At 41.7% G+C, this 25,664-nt stretch overlaps 1 protein-coding gene across 1 annotated transcript in view; it reads right to left on the reverse strand.

Moving 5' to 3' along the window:
* The window catches only part of ACVR2B (activin A receptor type 2B), a 117,336-nt gene that overhangs the window by 11,790 nt on the left and 79,882 nt on the right, over window positions 1–25,664 (reverse strand). Inside the window, exons 2-5 of the mRNA XM_063303336.1 lie at window positions 20,253–20,460; window positions 7,892–8,001; window positions 5,087–5,238; window positions 4,528–4,671 (exon numbers count right to left, since the gene is read on the reverse strand). Of these exons, the coding sequence (XP_063159406.1) occupies window positions 4,528–4,671; window positions 5,087–5,238; window positions 7,892–8,001; window positions 20,253–20,460 (614 nt within the window). The remainder of the gene's footprint in view (window positions 1–4,527; window positions 4,672–5,086; window positions 5,239–7,891; window positions 8,002–20,252; window positions 20,461–25,664) is intronic.

The raw sequence follows: 25,664 nt of genomic DNA on the forward strand, positions 1-25,664 counted from the left end.
AATAAGTATGGTGGATGGATGAACCTGATAATTGTCCCACAGATGAGAGTGCTATCTAGGCCAGCTTATTCAATCAACTTGGGAGTGGGGGGGAGTCCTGTAATTCCTGGTTTTATTTTGGAAGATTTGGAGGAAAGGCACAGTGGCCTGATCAGATTTGAAATGGGATGGGAAATGGTTGGAGTTCCCATTAGCCCTTTAGTGATGGTGCTCACATCCCTTCCACCCCACATTGCTCTGAAGGTGGAAAAGCTGGAGGAGCAGAGATTTTGGGCCTTCAGTGGCTGGGTGAATGACCCATTTCTGTGCCTGAAGGACCAATGGCAGCTACAGCAGACCAGCCAACCACCAAATTGTATTCCGATGATACAGTGGCCTGGGATGAATGTGAGCAAACCAGACCTAAATCACGATTACTGATTATGATTAAAGTCAACTCCACAACTATGGGCTAAGTCATGGTCTAGGTATAGATGACATCCTAAGACAAACTCACTTAAAACTCTGTGGCATGCAAATATAATCGATGAATCTGAGATGAAGGCAGGAGCAGGCCTTTGAAAAGTCTCCATTCTATTTGTAGTCAGAGAAAATGAGGAGATCGCTCAAACAAAACATGAAACAAGAAAGGCGGTGCATGACCAAGGGTGCTTTCTTCTTTCACATAAAGGATGGGAAAATATATTTTGGAACTAACACTAAATCCCCCCCATTCATGGAGGTTGCATGTATTTCCACAAATGCCATTTTGCTGCAGACAGGCAGAAGAAAAGATCTTGTTTCCCTCTCATTCCACAGCCACCATTGGAAATAAGAAGTAATGGACTGATAACCGTACACATAATGGCCTGAGAGTAAATCTCATTGAACTTAATGGGATTTCTGAGTGGATGTTATAGGGCTGCACAGTAAAGGTTTCTAACAGAAGCACAGAAAATAACAAAGACTTTATAGATACTTCAGTCAGATATAAACTGTTTATATATGATCTTAACAGCTACAGTTTTCTAATCTGGATTAGTTTTAACAATCCCACTAGTGAACCAGAACTGGCAATAGAATAGATGACATAGAAACCTCCTTCTTGAAACCCCCAATGCCTAACAAACTGGGGAGGATTAAAGACTAAGGCAGAGCGTTTAAAGGCTTTTCTGAGTATTGAAACTGATTAAAAGCGAGTAACTTAGTTTCACCCCACCTGACTCCCTCAAATAGGTTGGGACCACAATTCCCAGATTCTCTCCTCTCAGAGGGATCCTGGGCCTTATAGTTCTGTGAGGTCAGGTAGGAGGAAAGCTGCTGTCGTTAACTTTATTAAAACCTAGTTCTCGGTGATTAAATCTCTGTAGTGATTAAGCTGATCCCAAACCAAACATACATTTCCACATCTGCAGCCATCCTCCAGAAGAGGACAGAAATGAGGACTCTCAAGATGCAGGCGGAAAATTTTATTCAGGCAGGAAAATAAAAACTAGATGCACCCTCCTCCGATCTCTTCCCACAAAACTGGACAGTGGGTGGGCTCTCCTACCCAGGCCCCAAATGCGTTTGTTCACATGTGTTTTGGTGCTTTATATTTCTCCTAGCTACTGCCTTGGCTCAGACTTTCCACTGCCAATTGGGAAAGGTAGCTAAGCTAGGAAGTGCAGCTACCACGGGGGAAGTCTGCACTAACGAAGGAACCGTTACGTGCTTCCTCCTTGGCATCCCATTTTCTGATTTATCAGTACGTGAGACTGTGGACTTTTAAAAACAGGAACCAGAAAAGAAGTCTGTGAATGATACAAATAAGGACATTTAAAATAACCTGAGAAGTAACACTGGAGTGAAGCAACAAGGAAACAGGTTGTGAATAAAAGAAGCTGTGTGTGTGTGTGTGTGTGTGCGCATGCGCCTGCCCTTTTGAACATCATCCCCCCTGAGGTGAGACTGGTCCAGATCTTGTCGGCCTTCTGCAGGAGTCTGAAGACATGGCTTTGACACCTGGCCTGGGGATCCGACAACTCCGGTAGAGAACTTGCTAAGTGGTCAATGTTTTTAGGAAAATGAATGGTGCTCTCCCACAGATCACATTTTTATGTTTTTAATAGGTTTATTGTTTTTAATGATTTTGCGGTTATTTTGGGATTGACTCTGAATTGTTTTCTGGATTTTTAACTTTGTAAGCCATCCAGAGTCACAGTAGTGAGATGGGCGGCTATGTAAATATAATTAAGTAATTAATTAAAAAACCCGCCTGCACACACATACATACTTGACAGGCATGTTTGTTTCTAGGCTACAGCAGCATTACAGGCCAAATTATATCAGATACTTTTCATACAATTAGCTACTGAGTTAAATTAAATTGCAGATGTATCCCCCTCTGAGGCTGCAATTTGTGTTGGGTGCTCTTACTGACATCTATGGAAGATTGTTTGCCAAAGCAAACTGTGAGATGGGGCTGTATGCACATCAGGATCTCAGTGGGAGTAAGGCTCCCATATCTGGACTGGGCAAACACTAGATGGCAGAAAAGAGACGCTAAAAATCTAACCCTTTTCTGCCATCTAGCTGTTTTCTAACTTTCTGCAGCCCAGACATGGCAGCCCTAAGTGAAGCATTAACTCCGTTCCTACTTCTCTTCCTACTGAAATAAGACCTTCTACTCCACTATGTATTTACTTATTTTTCAAAAGGTTATCCATGGGATAGTCAATTAAGCAAACAGCAATTCAAAGACATAAACCGTATGTTTTTATGGTTTAACAGTTTTATTGTTCTTAAATTGGCTTTGGTTTTTGTGGTTGTCTTTGTATTGCTTTTTCTGGTTTTCAACTCTGTAAGCTGCCCAGAGTTGCAGCATGAGATGGGCAGCTATATAAATTTAATTAAATAAATAAATAAATAAAATTCAACTAAGTTAGCTGTTATGTATTTGTCTATTTACTTGTTTAGAGAATGTATATGCTGCATATATTCTTAAGAGCTCTGGGCTGCTTAAAAAAAATACAAGAAAAACAGTAATTAAAGGCATAATTAAAAACAAGAAATATAAAAGACTAAAAAATAAAGCAATATGCACTAAACATATTAAAACGTTTAAAGGCCTCTGTACATTTTTAGGGCCCACTAAACGTTTCAGCTCTAACTGTAGTGGTTTTCATGAGACGGACCCCAACATTATTCAGAGTCTTTTCCTAGAGTCTCCATATACTGGATATAACTCTGTATAAAGTGAGAATGATAGCTTAATTTCTCAGTCACAATAATTACATCGTTAAAAGCCAAGCTCATACACATTTAGCACTAGTAATGAAACAAATACAGTGAGAATCCTTGAACTTTTGTCTCCTGCCAGATTTCTATCACTTTCTCATTGCTGATAATACAAACTGTCAAGCAGGGCAACCAAGAATTTAATCTGATCTCCCAGTGGCTTCATATTTTGGCCCTCTGATCAACATGATTCAAAAGACACCTGCCCCTTCTAAGCACCTTACCTGGTTGTCATTGTTTAAATTTGTATGATGAATGGCTTGCCGAACAAGATGCTAAAGCTATAGAAAAATCTGTTAAGTAGTAAAACCTGTTTTTCTCAGACGAGCCAGGAGAAAAGAATAAGGTTTCCAAATGATTCCTCTCAATCTGAACATAATGGAGAGTTTCAGGGTCTTTGCCAAGTGCATTATTTATGTTTAATTATAGCAAAGATGGGCAATCTTTCTGAGATTAAAGGCAATGACAACCCATAGATTTAATGGTTTCCCTCTCCTCACATTAAAAATTACAATCCTGTTGCAATTTGTGGAAAGTCTTTAGGATATGGCTCCAAGACTTTGGAATCAAGGTGCCTTGGAGTGTGATTTGAAATATTTTATCCCCCACTGCCATGCCTGAAGAAGCTGGCAACATAAATAACATAAATGAGCAATATATAAAATGCTTGCAGATGCACGAAGCCTGCAGCTTACTGCCATTCACTTGTGCTTCAGTATGGAGGCTGCCTGCTCACTTATACAATAAATAACGGCTTAGCATGCAGGCCAAAAGGGACCCCAGACCCATTTGGCTATGTCTTGAATCAAGCAACCAGGCTGCAGCCTGTAATCTTGGAGATCTGGCCTTGCAAAGCAGGGGCAAGAGCAATGAACCTTTAAGGAAGGAGAAACAGCAGCTCAGTCCTGAGGAAGTGAAGTATGAGAAAGAAACTCAAAATAACTGTGCCTTGATTTTATTGGTATACGATGGGGCAGACAGAAACTGTTAGGCTTTCAAGTTTGGGTTATTCTACCCTATAGACCAGGGTTTCTCAACCTTGGCCTAAGATGTGTGGACTTCAACTCCCATGGCTGGCTAGGGAATTCCGGGAGTTGAAGTCCACACATCTTAAAGTGGCCAAGGTTGAGAAACCCTGCTATAGATTTTGCCAACCTAGAAGGCCTAAGACATGGGGCTCTTGGCGAGACTTGGTGAGACTGCTAGCCAGAATCCTGGAACAGCTTTACCCTGCTCCAGATGGTATTGGAAAGTAATTCCATTCCTCACCTGTATGGGGAAGATTTTCACTGCCACATAGTCATTCATCAGCTGTGCTTTCCAGACACAGCCAAAACGACCCCTGGCCTTGATCTCTAACAACTGCAATGGCTTAAGTCCAACCAATGGAGAAGGAGGCGGAGGTCCTGGGTCCTAGGGAAAAAACGGTAGAGGGTGATATGAATCAGATAAAATTGAAATATTGGCATTTCAGTAAGCTACAGTGTATGGAGGAATTTCTTGTAGGAGTTGCTGTTGAACTGGCAGGTGCCCTCACTAACACAAATTGAGAAGATGTCTAAGATCTTCCTTTCTCAAAACTAGAGTTTTCAGACAATTCAGTCTGGAGGACTAGACCAGGGGTAGGAAGCCCATGGACTGTACCTTCCCCAGCAGGGACGGGCCATCATTGGCAGCCTAGTTTTTGCTATGTTTTTACAGGCTGTACAGCTCTGATCCCCACATTCAAGTTTAAATTCAGTTTATTTTCCATCAGTGGAAGGAGGGAGGACATTGGGCTCCTTGGACAGAATACTACTATATCAGAAATCTCTCCCACCTTACATACCTCGCTGATATCAACATGTCCATATGGTGGCTTGCGGTGACGATACATCCAGAAAGCCAGCAAGATGGCAATGGAGAGGGCAATGATGGGAAGCAAGGAATAAACCAGAATGTTGAGTAGGGAGGGAGTTGGAGGTGGTGGCTCATATACCACTGAAAAAGAAAGAAGACAGTAACCCTGCTTAGACCAGACACAAATGTTAGACCCAACTTGCTGTGCCAGTCTCCAACGTTCTGTCTTCTGGGCAAGATAGAAACTAAGGCCACTTGTGTATCATGAAACACCATGCATCTATTCCATCTGCACTCCCTGACTCTTCTTTTTTCAGTGTATGTATATGTAAGAAAAAAGCTTGTGGGGAAGCAACACAGAAGGCCTACCAATGAAAAAAGATGACATCTGGATCCCTTGAAGCATTTGGGGAACAAATTTTATGGGGCACTAAAAACAAGTCCTCCAGCTGTCCCAAGTCACCTACTCTCAGCATCTGGGATGTAGAAACAAAACACTTCTAATAAGCTGGGCTGGGAAAAAAGACAGTGTGTTTGGGGGAAGGACTGCAGATATTATTATTATATCTGTACATCATCAATAAATTGTAGTGTGTGCATGTGTTGTAGGGGCAGATGACCAACAATTGGGTGAAGAAGCACTGACTTGAGATGGAGAAATTTCACTGAAAGCCAAAAGGTGAAGATGGGTTCATTTTACCTTTCAGTTGGTTCCATTATCTGCACACTCTACCAAAATCACAAGGTTCTATATTATAAAGGAAACCACAACTTCTCTGGACTTTTATGGCACTTTACAAGATAAAGGAGAGGCACTAACATCATAAATTATAATTTCTTAGACTTGTGGCTATTTCCTACAGCAATCTTCTCTTGCTTAGAGTTGCTACAATTTCCAACCAACGTTTGATATTAACTCCACTATTCACCATCATCTTACTTAGGAAGAAGTTAGAACCATGTTCTTCACCCTGGTGAAACCACCTTAGGTGACTGCCACATGGCTATCAGTTCTGCTCAACTTCCTGAAGAACATCTATTAAGACCAATACAGATCTTTCTCGGGCCAAATCTCTTCCCTTTGTGAAACCTTTTCCTCCTCATCATTGTTTCTTCTTCCTCTCTTTCACACATTCATTCAGGATCTCACTTCTAGCCCTGCTTGATTCCTTTTTTCTGTTTTGTTCCCAGCCTCCCAACAACCCTTCACAAGGAATCCAAAGTGTGGGGAGAGGGGAGGGGGTGCAGAATATGAGTCAACATATGCTCTGGCTCTGTGTTCCTTCACTTCTCTGCCGTGCTTCATTTGAGTTTGCTTCATCTGGATCTGGAATGTAATATGATTTTGATGCTGATTTTTGGGGAGTGGGAGGTGCCCTGATACGAATACTTCAAGCAGTTTAATCTGAATGTTAGTGCTTGCCCCTGTTAATATCTGCTACACTTTTCATAAGCATCCATAAGTTGCACAGGTTTATCTTTCCTCCTACTTTTGAAAGGGAGTGGGGGGAAAAGTTGAGTCTGTGTGCAAATCCCCCTGCCTCGTGATATTTTCAGACAGGTTCAGATATCTGATGACTATTACCTTGCAGTCTCAGCTATTTAACCTTTAGCTTTAGTTATGTTAAAAGAAAACAACAGGAGTATCTAGAAAATTATATTGTTGCTTTTAAAACGTTATTTTAATTGAAATACTTTACAGATGCACGCATACATCATTTAGCAGACTACAGCAGGCTCCAGGATGCTGTGATTTTGGCTCACTCCTGAAAGATGGCCTATTAGGGACCAATATTTTTCATAACAAGCACATTCAGCTGACACACTGAAGCAAAACTGCCAGCATGGTAGCTTAGCCAGGAATGAACAGCCCATTGGTCCATAATGATCCAGTCACGTCCATTGACTGTCCCATAAGTGGGCATAGTTAGCAAACTGCAGTTTTTTCTGCAGTTGGTTCAAGATGGTTACCATGTCATGAGAACGAGAGAGTCTCAACAGCAGCCTTTGTAACAAGCTGCAGTGACACTGAAATGACGAAATATAGGTCATGGCTCTACCACACAAAATATGTCACTTAGGCCCTGTGTCATGGAATCTGACTCAAGCACTTAATCCACATCATTTGCATCATGGCATCACTATGTATTTCCCATCATTTGCCTCTGCTCTTTCCATGATTCTGGCTTATTCCCCTCGTATCAAACTAGACATCAAACCATCTGTAGTTTGTTCGCTGTGCTAGTTTATGGAAGAAGCCCTCAGATGCTGACTCAGCAGACTGCACCGGCTCACTGCTCATGACTTAATTGGTCTCAAGAAGTTTGATTCAACTTTTTAATCAGTTGTATCTCACCATGATGAAGAGCAGGGAAATGTATTTCTTCCATAAAAGAAGAACATTATGTTCCATAAATATAGGCAACTTAGCTGTTTTCTTGGGTGGGCACTGCACACCTGATTATTCTCCTCGATCACCCATGTCTAACCTCCTGCTACGCCCTTAAAAGAATTCTAGGAAATAAACTGATTTGTTAGTTTATTTAGGAATTGTTTTGCTTTTGACTTAGAAAACTGCACTGAAATTCCTTTCACCCGCAGCCTGGAAAACAACTACTTTCTGGGGTTTTTTTTTTTAAAAAGGGTAACTTGCACAATTTTTCAAGTTGTTAATCTAAACTGTCACTCCCCTAAGATTCCGTATCCTACTGCCTAGCTAGGAATTCAAGGTTGGCAGAAACGTACTGAACTGGGTTCAAAGATTTATAGTCTTGACAAAACAAAAGACTCTCACCTTCTGGGCCAGTAACTTCAGGTAAGTGAGTGAACTTTTCATTGCAGTAATTCCCCTCACAGCAGCAGAAAAATACTTGTGGACTCTCTTCTGTGGCCACACATTCCTGCCTACAGATTAAAACAACACAAAAGAAAAGAAGCCAAGCCAGTGAATTCCTGTGTTGCCCTCGTAACTCAGCCTGCTTCACTGTACAAGCATTTTCCCCTGTTTTGCTGATGCACAGTATCTTTTGTTGTAAGAGATTTTAAAGGAACAAAACTCCTGGTGGGAGACCTTAAGAGCTTGAAAGAAACTTGCAGAAGGTCAAATTAGAGGAAGCAAACGCAGAGCTCTAATAGTTATATCGCTACAATAGGTTTGCGTTCTAAGGGTATACACCCACACATTATCCCTGCTCTGTTTTTTGAACAAAGGAGAAAGGAGCGACATAATTTCTCCAGCACCACATATGGTATCACCAGCAGTGGAAACTTTATGTTGCAAGGCCACACAGAACTACCTAAAAAACCAGTTGCTCCTGGTGTTTTTCTTTCCATGTAGGACAGAGAAACCAAGTGGTCAACAAACAAATGACTCCTTCTTCCATGGGGTCTTCAACATGACAACCCTTCATATTTCCATCCGGTATGGTTATTAGCTCATTATATAATCTAATTTTAACTAGTTTTTCCCATTTTCCGCAGTTGCTACTAAACTCTACAAACTAATCACTTATAGGTTGCAAAACAATTTTATATTTTTTCTTTTTGTGGTAATCACAAGGACTGTGATTGTCCTTCTTATATGGCAGCCTGACCTGCCCTCTTGGCCAGGCCAGGAGCCAAGTTGATGCAATTCGAAAGCACGGTGCATGATAAGCAACTGTGGTTTCATCCTATCAAATGTTGTGCTCCAGCTTATCATGCAGAAAGCTCTGAGCTTGTTTGTAAACTGTACCGAGTGAGCTTTCTGCACAAATAGGTGCCACACTCATGGTTAATGCCTCGCCTATGAACAGCATGAATGAGGAAGTTGGAGAACAAACACCCAAGAAGAATTGCTTAGGATTGAAAGCTAACCATGACACGAAGCACTTTATTTATGGATCTAGCAGCTCTCCCCTAAATGGGGAGTTTTGAAGTTTGGTTTTGTTTTCTTGGTGGTATTCAGTACATCCTTCTCCAACCTAGCAACCTATAAGATGTCATCAGGATCCATTACCCCTGCCCCAAGTAATACCAACTGTGAACCAGAGCTTCATCCACCCAGCACATAGGAATGCCCCCGTCTCATCACATGGACAATAGGGAGTCAGAAGTGTGCTCAACTGCATGGAGCATCTGATAGGCAGAGGTGCCAGAAAACAGGATCGATCCACGCCAGCGATGCCCTGGCAGAAGGAGCCTGGCTTTGGAACATCTCTCTGTGACATTTTATGCCATGAGCTTCGCGCCATAGCTAGCTCTCGTTGCATCCTGTTCGTGCTAGGATTCTACCCTGAAAATCTCAACCTCACCTTTGTTTGACTCTAATGATGCACGTGGCCTTTGATTGCTGGAAGGAACTTCCTTTGCTTTGAACTCAGCCTGTGTGTACAGCTCCATATTTTCCTGCTGGCTGTACAGGTAGTCCTTGCTTAATGACCACAATTGGGACCAGATTTTTGTTCATGAAGTGGTCATTAAGCAAATCTGACCTGATTTCACGACCTTTTTTGTGGTGGCCATTAAGTGAATTAAGTAGGCGTTAAGTGAACCATGTGGTCATTAAGCAAATCATGCGGTTCCCCATTGATTTTGCTCACCAGAAGCCAGCTGAGAAAGTTGAAAATGGCGATCGTGTGACCCCAAGATGCTGTGACGGTCATAAATGCAAATTGGTTGCCAAGCGCCCAAATCGTGATCATGTGACTGCAGGGACGCTGTGACAGTCATAAGTGTGAGGACCAGTTGCAAGTTGTTTTTTTCAGCACCGCCCTAAGTCTGAACTGTCACTAAATGGATGGTTGTTAAGCAAGGTTTAAAATACCTGGCTAATTGAATCTAACTTAGAGGGCCAGGTCAATATTTTGCACTTCCTATATATAATTCAAAACCATTAGCAAGTATAATGAAGACAGGCAGGCAGCCCACTTCTTGCCCCATGCCTTCAACAAAAATCTAGACAACAACTGGATGGCAGTAAAGTTTTTTGAATACTTATCTAAAAGTTATCTGGATTTTTGCAGCCTAGACTTAGCTCAAGTGTGAGAGGAAGAGAACATGAAGTCTATATCTGATCTACAAAAATGTGGATGGCAGCAAAGAGAGCCAGGAAACTCTCCTTGTTGCTGCCCTCTAGTGTTGTTTGGATTTTCTACATCCCAGATATAGCATACCGCAGATCAGTGTTTTTCAACCTGTTGACAAATGCTGGCTGGGGAATTCTGGGAGTTGAAGTCCACACAGCTTAAAGTGGCCAAGCTTGAAAAATACCCCGTTAGAGAGAATGGCTTTGAGGTGGCCAAACTGGGGGTGGTGGTGAAGTCTTCTGGATGGGAGGGGCAGAAAAAGCTCCCGCCCCCCCAGGGAAAACTCTGTGGGACTGAGATCCTCGTAGGACTTAGGGAAGAAGTAAACACGCGACCTTCCTCTCCCACCACCCTCAATCGCCACTGGCTGAGGAGGGGGGCCTGAATGCTCCTTCCTTTGGCGGGACCATCTCAGAAGTCTGCTTGGGGCCCAGAGAGCAATACCTGTGCCTCTGTTCAAACCTTCAATCCACTACTAATAAACAACAACAACGAAAAGACGGATGCTCTCAGATCATCCACGTATTTCTTTGTTACGGACCCCATCTGTAAAAGAATTCCATCTAGCAGGGTCTCGGAAGCGTGCCTTCTCTGCAGTAGCCCCTGCCCTTTGGAACATCCTTCCCCCAGAGGTGAGACAGGCCCCCTCGCTCCCGGACTTTCAAAAAAGATTAAAGACCTGGTTTTGTCAGTAGGCTTGGAAGGGAAGGGGGAATAGTTATACCTGGGGATGGCCAGCGCCCGAGAGTGACTTCGGGTGGACCTACTACGCTCACGGTCTGATAAAGAACTCATGCCCATCTTGATTCCATTACCTTCTTACTTTTATTGTATTTATTGTATTTATAATTGTTTTTAAGGAATTATTTTTAAACAAGCAATGCGCGGAAGTGGAAGAAGACAATAGAATAGGAAGGACAAGAGACCTCTTCCAGAAAATTAGAAACATCGGAGGTAAATTCCAGGCAAAAATGGGTATGATCAAAAACAAAGATGGCAAGGACCTAAGAGAAGAAGAAGAGATCAAGAAAAGGTGGCAAGAATATACAGAAGACCTGTATAGGAAGGATAACAATATCGGGGATAGCTTTGACGGTGTGGTCAGGGAGCTAGAGCCAGACATCCTGAAGAGTGAGGTTGAATGGGCCTTAAGAAGCATTGCTAATAACAAGGCAGCAGGAGACGACGGCATCCCAGCTGAACTGTTCAAAATCTTGCAAGATGATGCTGTCAAGGTAATGCATGCTATATGCCAGCAAATTTGGAAAACACAAGAATGGCCATCAGACTGGAAAAAAATCAACTTATATCCCCATACCAAAAAAGGGATACACTAAAGAATGTTCAAACTATCGAACAGTGGCACTCATTTCACATGCCAGTAAGGTAACGCTCAAGATCCTGCAAGGTAGACTTCAGCAATTCATGGAGTGAGAATTGCCAGATGTACAAGCTGGGTTTAGAAAAGGCAGAGAAACTCGGGACCAAATTGCCAATATCCGCTGGATAATGGAAAAAGCCAGGGAGTTTCAGAAAAACATCTATTTCTGTTTTATTGACTATTCTAAAGCCTTTGACTGTGTGGACCATAACAAATTGTGGCAAGTTCTTAGTGGCATGGAGATACCAAGTCATCTTGTGTGCCTCCTGAAGAATCTGTATAACGACCAAGTAGCAACAGTAAGAACAGACCACGGAACAACGGACTGGTTTAAGATTGGGAAAGGAGTACGGCAGGGCTGTATACTCTCACCCTACCTATTCAACTTGTACGCAGAACACATCATGCGACATGCTGGGCTTGAGGAATCCAAGGCTGGAGTTAAAATCGCTGGAAGAAACATTAACAATCTCAGATATGCAGATGATACCACTTTGATGGCTGAAAGCAAAGAGGAACTGAGGAGCCTTATGATGAAGGTGAAAGAAGAAAGTGCAAAAGCTGGTTTGCAGCTAAACCTCAAAAAAACCAAGATTATGGCAACCAGCTTGACTGATAACTGGCAAATAGAGGGAGAAAATGTAGAAGCAGTGAAAGACTTTGTATTCCTAGGTGCAAAGATGACTGCAGATGCTGACTGCAGTCAGGAAATCAGAAGACGCTTAATCCTTGGAAGAAGAGCAATGACAAATCTCGATAAAATAGTTAAGAGCAGAGACATCACACTGACAACAAAGGCCTGCATAGTTAAAGCAATGGTGTTCCCCGTAGTAACATATGGCTGCGAGAGCTGGACCATAAGGAAGGCTGAGAGAAGGAAGATCGATGCTTTTGAACTGTGGTGTTGGAGGAAAATCCTGAGAGTGCCTTGGACTGCCAGAAGATCAAACCAGTCCATCCTCCAGGAAATAAAGCCAGACTGCTCACTTGAGGGAATGATATTAAAGGCAAAACTGAAATACTTTGGCCACATAATGAGAAGACAGGACACCCTGGAGAAGATGCTGATGCTGGGGAGAGAGGAAGGCAAAAGGAAGAGGGGCCGACCAAGGGCAAGATGGATGGATGATATTCTAGAGGTGACGGACTCGTCCCTGGGGGAGCTGGGGGTGTTGACGACCGACAGGAAGCTCTGGCGTGGGCTGGTCCGTGAAGTCATGAAGAGTCGGAAGCGACTAAACGAATAAACAACACATAATTGTTTTGGTTTTTAACTCTATTTTATTGTAAACCGCCCAGAGTCCTTCCTTGTGAGGGAGATGGGCGGTGATAAAATTTGATAGATAGACAGACAGACCGACAGACAGACCAGTGTTTCTCAACCTCGGCCACTTTAAGCTGAACTCCCAGAATTCCTCATGGCTGGCTGGGAAATTCTGGGAGTTGAAGTCCACACAGCTTAAAGTGGCTAAGGTTGAGAAACACTGCCTTAGATAATCTACAGACAGACCACAATAGCTGCCTCTAATTGCCAATCCTTGCAAAAAGGCAAATACCTTGATTTATGTACCAGTGTCTACGTTTAGTTTATTCACAGGTAAGAACGGCATTTTAGCTAGATAGGCAAGCGGGCAGGCAAACGTGTGGGGCAGGTTTCTATCTCTGCTCCTCAAGGGTCCTTCCAAACTTCCTGCTTGTGCAACTCCAAAGGCTACATGCGCTTGTGCAAACAGGCTTCATTGCCCATTCCTGATGACTGGAAGGCTTGAAAGAATCATGACCAGTTGAACAAAATGTTCCAACCATCGGCCCTCTTCAAAAGCAGTGCCTGGTAGGTTCAGACTGCCCAAGACACCTGTTTTTCAACAGCAATGGACACTGTCCCACTTCTTGTTATAAATCTAACTTTTTGTTACGACAACTATTACTGTTCTTGCAGTTGTAAACATTCAATAAATTACTGGAGCAGAGAGAAAACAACCCAGAACATTTAAAACGAATGCAGCTGAAAGGTTAGCTGAAGCTGTCAAAACTAAAACCACCGAGGGGAAAAACAGAATGCGGATGTTTGTGTGGACATCCTGAAATGAACAATTCAATGACAGCAGTGGCTCACGAGCAGGCCCACGGTTCCACCCATTCAGCTCTCAACCCTAAATTGTTATTCTCCAGATTGCCTCTTTGAATGATTAATTTCTCCTTTTCTGCAGCAAACAAGTCTTGGAAGAGCACACTGTTTGCCACGTACAGGACATTCTGCAGAGCGTGCTGGAAATAATTGAGTTTTCATTGTGAGAAAACACCTGGGAGGTCTTTCTTTTCCTGGATTCTGCAGTTACAAGGAAAAGCAGGCAACATTTGCCCTAATATAGAGTCACTGAGTTGAAGGTAGCATGATCTTCTACCTTCCCTCTCCTCAAAGTAGTCCTATAAAATTAACCCTGGTTTTTCAGTATGGATTACCTTCAAAGGTGGACAAGCACAGAGAGATGTATTTCAGTGCTCGGGGGTGGGGGCCATTGGGAAACCATTGCTCTCCAGTTGCCGTTGAGCTATAGGTCCAGCTAGTAGGGCTATTGGTGAAGGATGCTGAGAAAGCCCGTTTTTCCTTCTTCGCTCAAGTGCAGAATTTCTCAACCCTGGCAACTTTAAGAATTCTGGGAGTTGATGTCCACACGTCTTAAAGTTGACAAGGTTGAGAAACACTGCTCCAGTGCAACAATGGGGAACTATGGGGTGGGGGGCAGAGGACTACCAAGTGGGTGGAGTTACATCCCACAGATAGATGTGGCTGAGCTTTGTGGGGTTTGTTTAGTGCTCAAAGACCTATTTCAGAGCTTATGCTGCAGTTTTCATGCACTTCCTGCTTCAGATGGGTGGGAAATCAAGCCACCGGTTTTCAGCTATCATGATCAGAGGGTGCATGGCTTCTGTTGGGATTATTTTTTGTAATTTCTTCATCTTTCCTCCAGGTCGATCATATCTGATCATGCCCCCTTGCGGTTTCTTTGCAACTGAGGAATTTTGCCAACGAAAACACTGTAAAACATGATTTTTTAAAAAAAACTTTTTATCAGAACGTGACTGGATACTTTAACAGCTTCTCTTAATGAAACTCCTAATTCTGTAATTCCTAACCTAGATAAAGATCTTTAACTAGGTTAGAAATTACAGAATGAATAAATAATAAATACAACTTGATCAGGATGTTCCAAGCTTGGTAATACCTTGTTAGCAAATTAATGAAATAGATCTATGATATCAACATATTGTCTCACATTTATTGCTAACAAGGTATTACCAAGCTTGGAACATCCTGATCAAGTTGTATTTATTGTTAGTTGGCAAGCTGACGATTTCAGGTTATTAGTAAATCTTTTCATTTTAAATACTGCCAAACTGGAATTACTTTCATTGGGCCCAGAGAAGGATTTGACAAAATGTATTAGCAACATCTATTCTTTAAAAAAAATACTTTCCTCAGGAATGTTTAAAATGGATTGCAATTTTTAATGCCCTTCTAAAAACACTTTCTAACCCTTTTTTATTGGAGAGAAACATAGGCCAGGATTCTTACTGTTTTTTACTGTTTGATCGGTGCTTAGTAACTTTAGCATCAGCGACTAGGTAGAATACTGACATACATAAAGTGGTCCTGTTTGCAGATGATATATTGCTATTTATTGATGAACCTGAATCTTCCATACCAAAATTAATTGATGGCTTGACCTGGAAATCAATCTGCCCGCAGTGTAAGAGCACATTATGGAATAAATATGCCCTTGTAACACCACTACATTGTGAGCTGCACTGGCTCTCAATAAGCTCTCAAGTGCAATATTTGAGGGACCATCTGTTCCCAGTTGCTTCTACCCATCCGATCTGGTCCAGCAGGATTGGCATGCTTCAGGTCCCGTTGGCTGAGGAATGCCAGTTGGCAGGGACTAGAAGACCTGCCTTTTCTGCCACAGTGCCCACCACCCTATGGAACATTCTCCCTCCAAGGATCAGGATGGCCCCAACTCTGCTGGCCTTAAAGTCCTTAAAGACCTGGCTCTGTGCCCAGGCCTGGGGTCCTGAATGGGTGCAGTGCCCCATTTCTTGGTTATATTAGCCATTTCAGTGTATGATTTCTTCTCAGCTAGGTATTTTAATTTTTGTACTTACTATACTCCTAGCGACTCCTAGCAACCAGGCAGACAGACAGATCGATTGATCTATGTGGTTGCGAGGAGTTGAAAATGATTTGATGGCACATAATCAATCAATCAATCAATTTATTGTAATTCCTTTTATTTTATTTTTAATTTTGTTCACCGCCCAGTCACTTGCTGAGATGGGCAGCCATATAAATTGAATCAATGAATGAATGAATAAATAAATAAAGGTGCTGATTGTCCCCTACAAAGATCATCATGGTGCAGGGCCTGTCTTACAATTATTTCTGCCCGTCCCACAAGACCTGAACAAGGTGGGCATGCTCCAGTTCCTTTTTATTAAAACAGCATCTTCCAATGGGACCTGGGATGCACCCCTTCACTGTTGCTGTGTTTGTCCCACTGGGATCCAGATGGCCCTGACCCTGCCAGCTTTTCACAAGTTGTTGAAGACCTGATTGGGCATTGGGCCAGGGTGTCGCGTGAACCCACTTTTAAATGGTTCAACTGAGTAGATATGTGTGTGGCTTTGGACATGGTCTGTTTCAAGGTTTTTTTAATCTGTTGCTAGTTTTGAGGAAGTTTTGAGGTTTTTTATCCATTGCTTTTAATGAAATGTTAGTTGCAGAGAGTCACACTGCAAGTTGAGTTACCGTATGAATTGAATAACTAAGCAAAATATTTTATACTCATCTAGGTTGAAATACAACCACCTTTGGAAGAATGGGATTTGCAACAGGACACTTGTCCCCAAAACCATGCTGAATTGACACTGTGTGGAATCCAAAACCTAAAAATAGCCAGGCAATCATTTTGTGAGAATGTGGGTGAAATGTTGACTGTTGATCTTAGATCGGTTAATAGGATCAGATTACAATTATTTTAGTACTTGATGGATTGCAGTATGTATGTATGTATTTATTTAGTCATTAATTCATTCATCCATTAAACTTGTATGGCTACCTGACTCCATAGCAGCTCTGGTTGGCATACAATATGAAAAACAATTAACGTAGTTGTTATTTGCTAAAAAGCACAATAACTTCAGTTAATATACCTTTGGTGCCTGGATATTGGCTGGAACTACTATGTATTTCATCATCATCTTTAGTTTTAGAAGATGTAACATGGTTTTACAAAATAGTAAGGCTATAATATCTATTTACAAACTGTTCTTGGAGTACACAAAAATAGAAGTTCAAGAGCCTTAGAAAGCATACAATAAAGAGATCTGTGTTTCTTTTTTTCTCTCTTTGGGCTTTGCTTTTTGCCTGTGTCAAAAAGTAAAAGCTGCAAGGACAGAAAAAAGAGGATTCGGGAGCCACAAACGGCAAAACATTAAGGCTTTCTAATTACACAGCAATTAACATTTTATCATATAACATATCAGGAAAAAATAACTGGAAAGATGTGAAGGCCAGCAAACAGGATCTGATATAATACAAGGAGAGCGACAGGATACTTTCTACTTAGATGTCCATATAGAGTTTTGTTTGAACTGTATTTACAAGTTTGGTTTTCTTTTTCAAATTACTGGTAGTTTTAATAAAAGAATCAATAAATGCAGTATATAAAAATAATATTTCATAATGTGGAATTTCTTTTAGAAGAGAAAACCTCAAACAAGAATAGCAATGAGGAAAGCTAGCTTTAGATTCCTAGTCACCACAATTTAATACTATTTATGGAAGCACAATATACAGTAGGTATCATATAAGGCTAAAAACCACAGTTTCCTATCTGCAGGATCAGACTCCAGAGCAGTGTTTTTCAAACTTGGCAACCTTAAGACTTCAACTCCCAGAATTCCCCAGCCAGCATGCTGGGAAACTGAGTTTTTAGTCCCATCGTAGGCATAAAGGTGACCTTGGGCCAGTCACTCTCTCTCAGCCCTAGGAAGGAGGCAATGGCAAACCACGTCCGAAAAAGCTTGCCAAGAAAACTGCAGGGGCTTGTCCCGGCAGTCACCAGGAATCAAAAACATGACACAAAGGCACCAAAAAAAAAAAGGTTAAAAACATCCTCTATTGGTCCACAAAATTTGGATAGGGACAGGGGAGAGAAGAATAGGAACAGGTTAATGGATCAGTAGCTGCAAGAGTGCTGACGGTATTAACCAGAGAAATCCAGTATTGCTTAAAAAAGAAAAATTCTTGAATAGAAAGGATGGTATAGATATGGCACCTGCAAGAAACCAATTTAGAAGGCCAAAAATGCAAAGAAATGACAAGGAACATAAACTAAATGTTCAGAAAGACTCTAGGTTAAGAGCAGCAGCCCACGGAAATAAAACAGAAATGGGAAATAAACCTTAATCCAAGTCTTAAAAACTGCAGAGAAAGCAGGACAAGTCCTAAAGCTCACATGTGAACAGAGAGGGGGCTCTAGCTTGCTATATTAAATGTCAGCAATCTAATCTGAGGTGGGAATTAACAGCAGTGTTGTTGCCGTTCATTCTCCAATCTTTGTCCTGTTCTTTTCTTTGACAATATATTAGTATTTGAGAAATAAATAAGCAACTATAGGTAGTCCTCACTTAACAACCATTTGTTTAGTGTTGGTTTGGACTTACAACGATGTTGAAAAACAACTTATGATCGGTTCTCACACTTATGACTGTCGCAGCGTCCCTGTGGTCATGTGATCACAATTTGGGTGCTTGGCAACTGGTTTGCATTTATGACCATCGCAGCTTCCCATGGTCACGAGATTGGCATTTTCGACCTTCCTGGCCAGCTTCTGGCAAGCAAAATCAATGGGGAACCATGTGCTTTCTTAATGACCACATGGTTCCTTAATGCCTGTGGTGATTCGCTTAACAACTGCCACGAAAAGGTTGTAAAATCGGGTCAGATTCACTTAATGATTGCTTTGTTAAGCAACTGAAATTCCGGTCTCAAGTGTGGTTGTTAAGCGAGGACTACCTTTAGTAGCCATCCACATCCCAGTATACTCTCCAAGGGATGACATGGGAAAATGTTGCATGCATGGGGGCATCTGTGCCAAAATAGGTTTGTGAAGGGAAATCTCAGTCAGAGGCTTCTTAAGTTATTCTTATAAGCTACAATCTTAAACACACTTAGCTGGAGGTAAGGCCCCTGAATTCAATGGGATTTCCTTCTGAGCCGATGTGTAAGTTAGTTAGTTAGTTAGTTAGTTAGTTAGTTAGTTATATTTCAAATTTCTATCACCGCCCCTCTCTCCCGAAAAGGGGACTTTTCAAGATGTTTGTTTATTTGTTTATTTATTTATCAAATTTGTCACCACCCATCTCCTCCGACCGGAGGGACTCTGGGCGGTTTACAAGACAGAACAATAAATATACAATAAAATTCTAATAAACATACAATAAAATTCTAATAAAATCCCACTAAAACCATTTCTTAACTATGCTTGAAAAGACTGCTTAACTATAACCAAATAACTGGAGTGTAACCAGTTCCGAAGATAATTAGAATACAACAGATGTGCTAACGATGCAGAACTTACAAATTGCATTCTATCCAAAGGTGGCCACGTGCATACTTTCTATGAACTGTTTGTACTTCAGCAGTATTCAATAAGTAGAAAACCAATCATCGTCAGAATTTCTCTGTATTTTTAAAAAGGCAGGAACAGTTATTTAACCAAATGTCAATCAGTTCTAACGTTGGAAGACCAGGTTCTAGACAGATCGTCATGGAGAAAATCTTTGTGGTTGCTAGAAGTTGAAAACTACTTGATGGCACATAACCAATCAATCAGTCAATGAATCAATCCTACCATCTGTTTCAAAATGTGCTTTATGAAAGACAGAAGGGGGAAAAGCTTTTGAAGGAAGTAAAAAGACAATGGAAACTATGAACAGAATTATTAGGCAGAACATAGGCAATCCTACCCCGCCCTCCACACAGCTCAACGACCTTTGAATGCAATAAACAAGTTCAGACCCCCAAATAACAAAGTCCAAGGTTTCTGAAGCAATCCATAAATGATGCATTTCGTGTAATTTATGTCAGTTGTGTCCATTTCTTCATTTGCATAATTATGGAAATCCCCCCAAAGATGCATATGTTTTAATTAGGTCAATTAAGGAATTGCACAAATGATGCAAATTACATAAAATTACATCAATTACCATTTAATAGATATTTGTATTTAACAGACATTTTCCCAATTGTAAAACTGAGGTTGTACTATATTATATTGTTTGCCGTTTTCACTCGTATGACTCAACTTTGCTGTGAGACACCTCTAAACTGCTTTGTAAATCCATACTTAAGCACCAGGAAGAACAAAAACCAAGTGGCTGCCTTTACACTTTGGTTACTACAAGACCTTCGATGCCCTGCTCACTTTGACCCACTGATACGATGACGATCTCGTAAAGGAAATAGGGGGGAGCTATAATTTAGTTGTTTACATTCAGAAGGTTAACAACCTAGCAAAGATTCCATTGCTGAAAGCTTATTTGTCACCATTCACATGAACTCATAAATAGAACTTAGGACAATGTCTGTATTTCATGAACAGAGAAAGGGGAACTTTGCCTTTCCACCTCTTCCCTCTCACCTGTCATAACAATTGAAGTCATCAAGCCAGCATCCTTTCTTCACTAGTTCGATGGAACCAGAGTTATTTCTCCAGGACGCATAGCAATGGAGGCGCTTGTCTTTCTCGCCTTCACAACGCTCCACTCCACTCTGGTTAGTCTTCTCTAGTTCCCAGTTGGCATTGTAATAAACGCATTCCCTTGTCTCTGCCTCTCCATGGCCAGGTCCTGGAGGAAGATGCAAAAGAACCAAATGTTAACGATCATATTAGGGGGAGGGAAAACAAGGAAGGCCGGTAGTTGGCCGTGCTGACTGGGGATGGTGAGGGCTGTAGTCCAACACATCTGGAAGACACCAGATTGAGGAAGGCTACTGTTCACATTTCTTACATTCCCAGAAAAAAACATTTCAAAGAACAGGATGAATAAGCCGGCCCTCCTCCCCAAGAACCAAAATTTTCTTGCCCAACTTGGAAGAGAACACTTGCAGTGCCAGAAAGTCATTATGGAATTGTCCCTCAGCAATGCAAAGGGGGTTCCCTGCACTAGCATTCAGCCCTGTCATTAAAAGGCTGCACCACATTATGGAAAATCCAAACTTCTTTTTGCCATATTGTACATTAAGTTATGATGCAGCCTTGGTTCCAGTTCATCCCACCAATATCCACAACATGGAGATTAAAAAAATGAAGCCACAACAGCTCCAGGATCTGGTTCTTATGGATCTGAGGCCAGCTGTCTGAGCTGGTTCAGATGTCTTGAAATGAGAACAAGCCCTGCTGCACTCAGGGACTCTTCTCCAGGGTTCCTTCAACGTAGCTTGCAAGGAGATTCAGAAGTTCTCACTTTTGGTTGCTCTTAAGCAGAGTTTGTTTGAAACATATCCACTCTGAAGTGGGCTTGTTCCAAACAAAGGAAGCTTCACCATAATTAAAGAAAAGGGTAGGCAACGTGACACCTTCCAGATATATTTGAACCCAGAACTCCCAGCATCCTCACCACTGGCCATACTATCAGGGTTACTGATGTTCAGAAACATCTGAAGAACATAGATTGCCCATCCACATATTAGAGTTTGGACAGAACGATAACTAAACTTGAAACGAGAATGAAAACTTCTATTCTTCTCCTGGTTGTCTTACTGAAAGGAGAAGGTCAGAAACACATTAACCCTGAGCTTCACACCTTAATTGGATCATGTTTTGTTTCTCATGCCTTCAAACTGCTCCTCTGTCTGCTTTACCAAGTTCTCAAAATCAAAAGATCAGAAACATGTTGCTGCCCAGCTATGAGCCAAATCCAACAGAATTTTAATATTCTCTGGCAAATAGTATGCTCTGTGCAGCCCTGTTCTTTGTGAAATAAAAGGCCAGAATCAGGGTATCCTTAATAAAACATCTGGCAACGGTGACATTATTCCTTTAATCAGAGGCAAAGGACAGTAGCATGTCAGGTCTTCGAAGAGTCACAAAATCAGGGAAAAACACATGGGTCTGGAAAGCAAGATGGAAGGACTGGTGATGTTGGTGCTACAAAATCCAAAACGTGTCTCTTGGTACCAGAGATAAGGTGGGGGGGAGAGATAGAACAAGCTTTTGGTAGTCAGGGGCCACACTCAGAAGGGAAGACCACAATGGTGGAGACGGTGATGCAGAAGAGGTAGGGAGCTTCCCCTTGGAGCAGAGTGAATGCCACTTCTCAGCATTTGCTTTTCTTAAATGTGCCTTGCCTCAAGTGGTTTAAAAAAAAAAACTGTTTCTGATTTTCAGCCAATCCATTTCAAGGACCAAAAAGTTGCCAGTCCCACATTGGTACAACAACTTTCCCCAATCACTGGAGAAATGAAGCTTACATAACCCACAACTGGGCCATAATGTCATACAATGTCATAAGGTTTTTCAGTGGATGAAAAGAGAAGCAACAACCTAATATAAAACTAAACAGGAGATTCATTTGCATCTCTCTGTTTGCCTTCTGTGGTTTATCTATTTTTAGGCCCCCTTTATCTCATCCCAGGCAATCCGCTCAATTTCCTTAGATTTCCAAGGCACAATCCAAATAGAAAATTGATCTTTCTACTATCAGATCTCCCAATCATCTGCAGTAGAAAAGCTTGGATTACTAATGCTAATTGTTTAACAAAAGCCCCATGTAGGGTGCTCATTTTTCACACTCACTGCTCTGATACAGGGACACATCTTTAAATTATAGTGTTCAGAATACAGGTAGTCCTCGCTTGACAACCATTCGTTTAGTGATGGTTCAGACTTACAACGGTGCTGGGAAAACCGACTTGTGATCGGTCCTCACACTTACGACCGTCGCAGCATCCCTGCAGTCACGTGATCACAATTTGGGTGCTTGGCAACCAGTTCACATTTATGACCATTGCAGTGTCCCGTGGTCACATGACCTCCAATTTTGACCTTCCCAGTTGGCTTCTGGCAAACAAAATCAATGGGGAACCATGTGATTTGCTTAACAACCACGTGGTTTGCTTGACACCCACAGTGATTCACTTAACGACCACCGCAAAAAGACTGTAAAATTGGGTCAGATTCATTTAATGCTTCACTTAGCAAACAAAATTCCAGTCCCAATTGTGGTTGTTAAGTGAGGACTACCTGTATGATTTTATGCTAGAGAATAGTGACACAAGTTTCTTTTCTTTGCAACTAGCAAATAAATATAATAGTTATAACAACAACCTTAGCAGGGCTTCATCTTGGTATCAGAATTGAACACTCTGGGAAGAAGGAAGAATTAATAACAGCTACCATCAAACTTCAGCTTCCACACTTGGTAAGAATCTGTGTCAGGCTTTCTCTCACTATTATGGCATACAGAAATTATTTTTAAAAAACCCTCAAACTCAATTAGAGATCAAAAACATTCAAGGAGGATAAGGCTTTGGTTTGAAACGCTTCAGAGAAAAAAGTTGTGGGAAGATACATTATGACCGACTTAATCTGGTAGAAGGTAGTCGTGACCATGAGTCTACAGCATTCTGGAGGAGAAAAGCTTGTTTTCAGGGATGACATGTAGCAACCACTCTTTTAAACAAGGAAAAGAGAGTAGCTCAACCCAACTGTTGCATTCTTTAAGACTTTGCCATTTTTTTGCTGAGAAAATGCTCCAGACATCAAAGGAGTTCTTCTCAAATAAGTGTGTATCTCAACAGGACCTAGCTCTTCCGTTTTGCAGACAGATTAAAGAAACTTCAACAGATTCCCAGTTTAGTGACCAGATGGGGAATTTAAACACAAGAGACCTGCAATGGAACCATTACATAAAACTTTCGAACAAGGTGGGACAATTCCATGGGGCATGTTTTTACAGAATGTGAACTGACGTGCAGCAAAAACTAAAATTTGCTTGTGCTAGATTTGTGTGTGTACACACACACGTGTGTCTGTGTATGTGCGCCTTTGAGTCAGTGTTTTGACTCCTAGTGACTGCCAAGACAAGTCCCTGCGGTATTCATGGCAAGGTTTTTCAGAAGTGGTTGCCATTGCCTGCTTCCCAGGGCTGAGAGGGAAGGACTGGCCCGAGATCACCCAGCTGGCTCCGTGCCTGAGGCGGGACTAGAACTCACGATCTCCTGGTTTCTAGCCCAGCACCTTAACCACTACACCAAACTGGCTCTTAGATCGAGCTTAGAAGAGGCAAACAAAATTTTTTGTTCTTAAGGGAAGAATAAGAAGAGCAAAACCAGTGAGCCGATGAGCCACTGGGCCTTTTTCTATGGAAGATACCCTTGGAGGGAATAGTTATTGGAGCATCTTACAGCAATGTATTTTTTTCCCAGGGGGGAAGGGAGAGGGTGAATTCCAAATATGCCTAGTAAACCAGTGTTGCAGAACCAAACATACTGAAATAACACATTAACTAACAAACTTGACTGCCTTGAATGAAAAGCATTGATTCTTTCCTTGCTGGGGAATTCTGGGAGTTGAAGTCCACACATCTTAAAATTGCCACAGTTGAGAAACACTGGCCTAGATTAACTCCTCCTCCATGACAGCCTGTTTAGGAATAACTTCCAATAATTCACAGATGATAAACAGGCATTTTCATAGCTACTTTTAACACTCTGGGTCCCACAATCAAGTTCTAATCCACTTCTCTACCTACTACACCCTGTTGAAACTCCATTTTCACAGAGTGAACGCACTATTTCAGGACTCACTCAAACGCTATGCTGGAACCTGGCTTGCAATTTCTGAGACGCTTCCCATCCCTCCCTCCAAATAAAGGTTCTGTTTTTCTACATTTTTCTAGGTACCGCTTCGGCGGGCAGGTAACGGCGTTCCATTTAGTCATGCCGGCCACATGACCACGGAAGTGTCTACGGACAAATGCCAGCTCTTCGGCTTTGAAACGGAGATGAGCACCGCCCCCTAGAGTCGGACATGACTGGACTTAATGTCAACGGAAACCTTTACCTTTACCTTTTCTATGTTATGGTCACGGTGCTCAGTTATCCCTTCCCCTTTTTTCTTGGTGTTATTTTGGAGCAGAGACAGAATTTGGAAGGGGGCTGCAGGCAAACACAGAGGAGATACAAAGAAAGACCTCTTGGCCACCTGATGGCTAAAGACACCACCATATTTCACTTGTAAGGATTTACCGATATTCTTTCCTCCTTGAAATGAGATTGCAAAAACCAATTTTCTTCCTGATCAATCAATCCATCATCAAACTGAGTGAAAATTAGTAGAAAATAAATGTGGGAGGTTTTACCTTTGTATTCTGAATGGAATAAGCCACAGCCTCTAATCCTGCTTTTTTCCCCACTGATCATACCTAAACTGCTTTGGGAGCACTTTCTTGGCTGACGAGTAGGGTAAAAATGTGATGGATGGACAGAAGGACAACAAAGTTATGGGCAATGGAGTACTAATTCTTCCTTGATCAACAGTTATGTCTGTTTGTTTTAGTTTAGTGGAGGTTTAAGGATATGTATGATGTTGAACGTGGCATTTTTCCTACAATATCCGCCTTTTCTCCAAGAGGTCAAAGGAAGCATGTTATCCCAACAATAACCCTAAGAGGTAGGAGGGTGGAAAGGGAGTGATTGGCCCAAAGTTGTGCAGTAAAGCTTCCACAGTTGAGGTTGCACTTGACGGTGGATCTCCCTATTCCTAATCCCACACTTTAACCACTGCCATAAATCTCACTTTGGAAAACATCTTTGTTCCTGCCGATCAGAGGTAAACATTATAAAGCAGTTAAACAGATAAGAGAGGAAGGTCATAAGCCTATACTTACAAGGGAACCAACAGGGCTTCCTTCAGAGATGGGACTGTAGGACTGCATTGTTAGAAACAAGTATTTTTTATCCACAAGAGTGGAAAAAAAACATTTACAGATGTACAGCTTTTAAGATCTAAGTAGAATCACTCCAGGTCAGAAGTCACATACTGATGCCC

This window comes from Candoia aspera, chromosome 4 (assembly GCF_035149785.1).
Source record: "Candoia aspera isolate rCanAsp1 chromosome 4, rCanAsp1.hap2, whole genome shotgun sequence".
Taxonomy (NCBI): Eukaryota; Metazoa; Chordata; class Lepidosauria; order Squamata; family Boidae; genus Candoia; species Candoia aspera.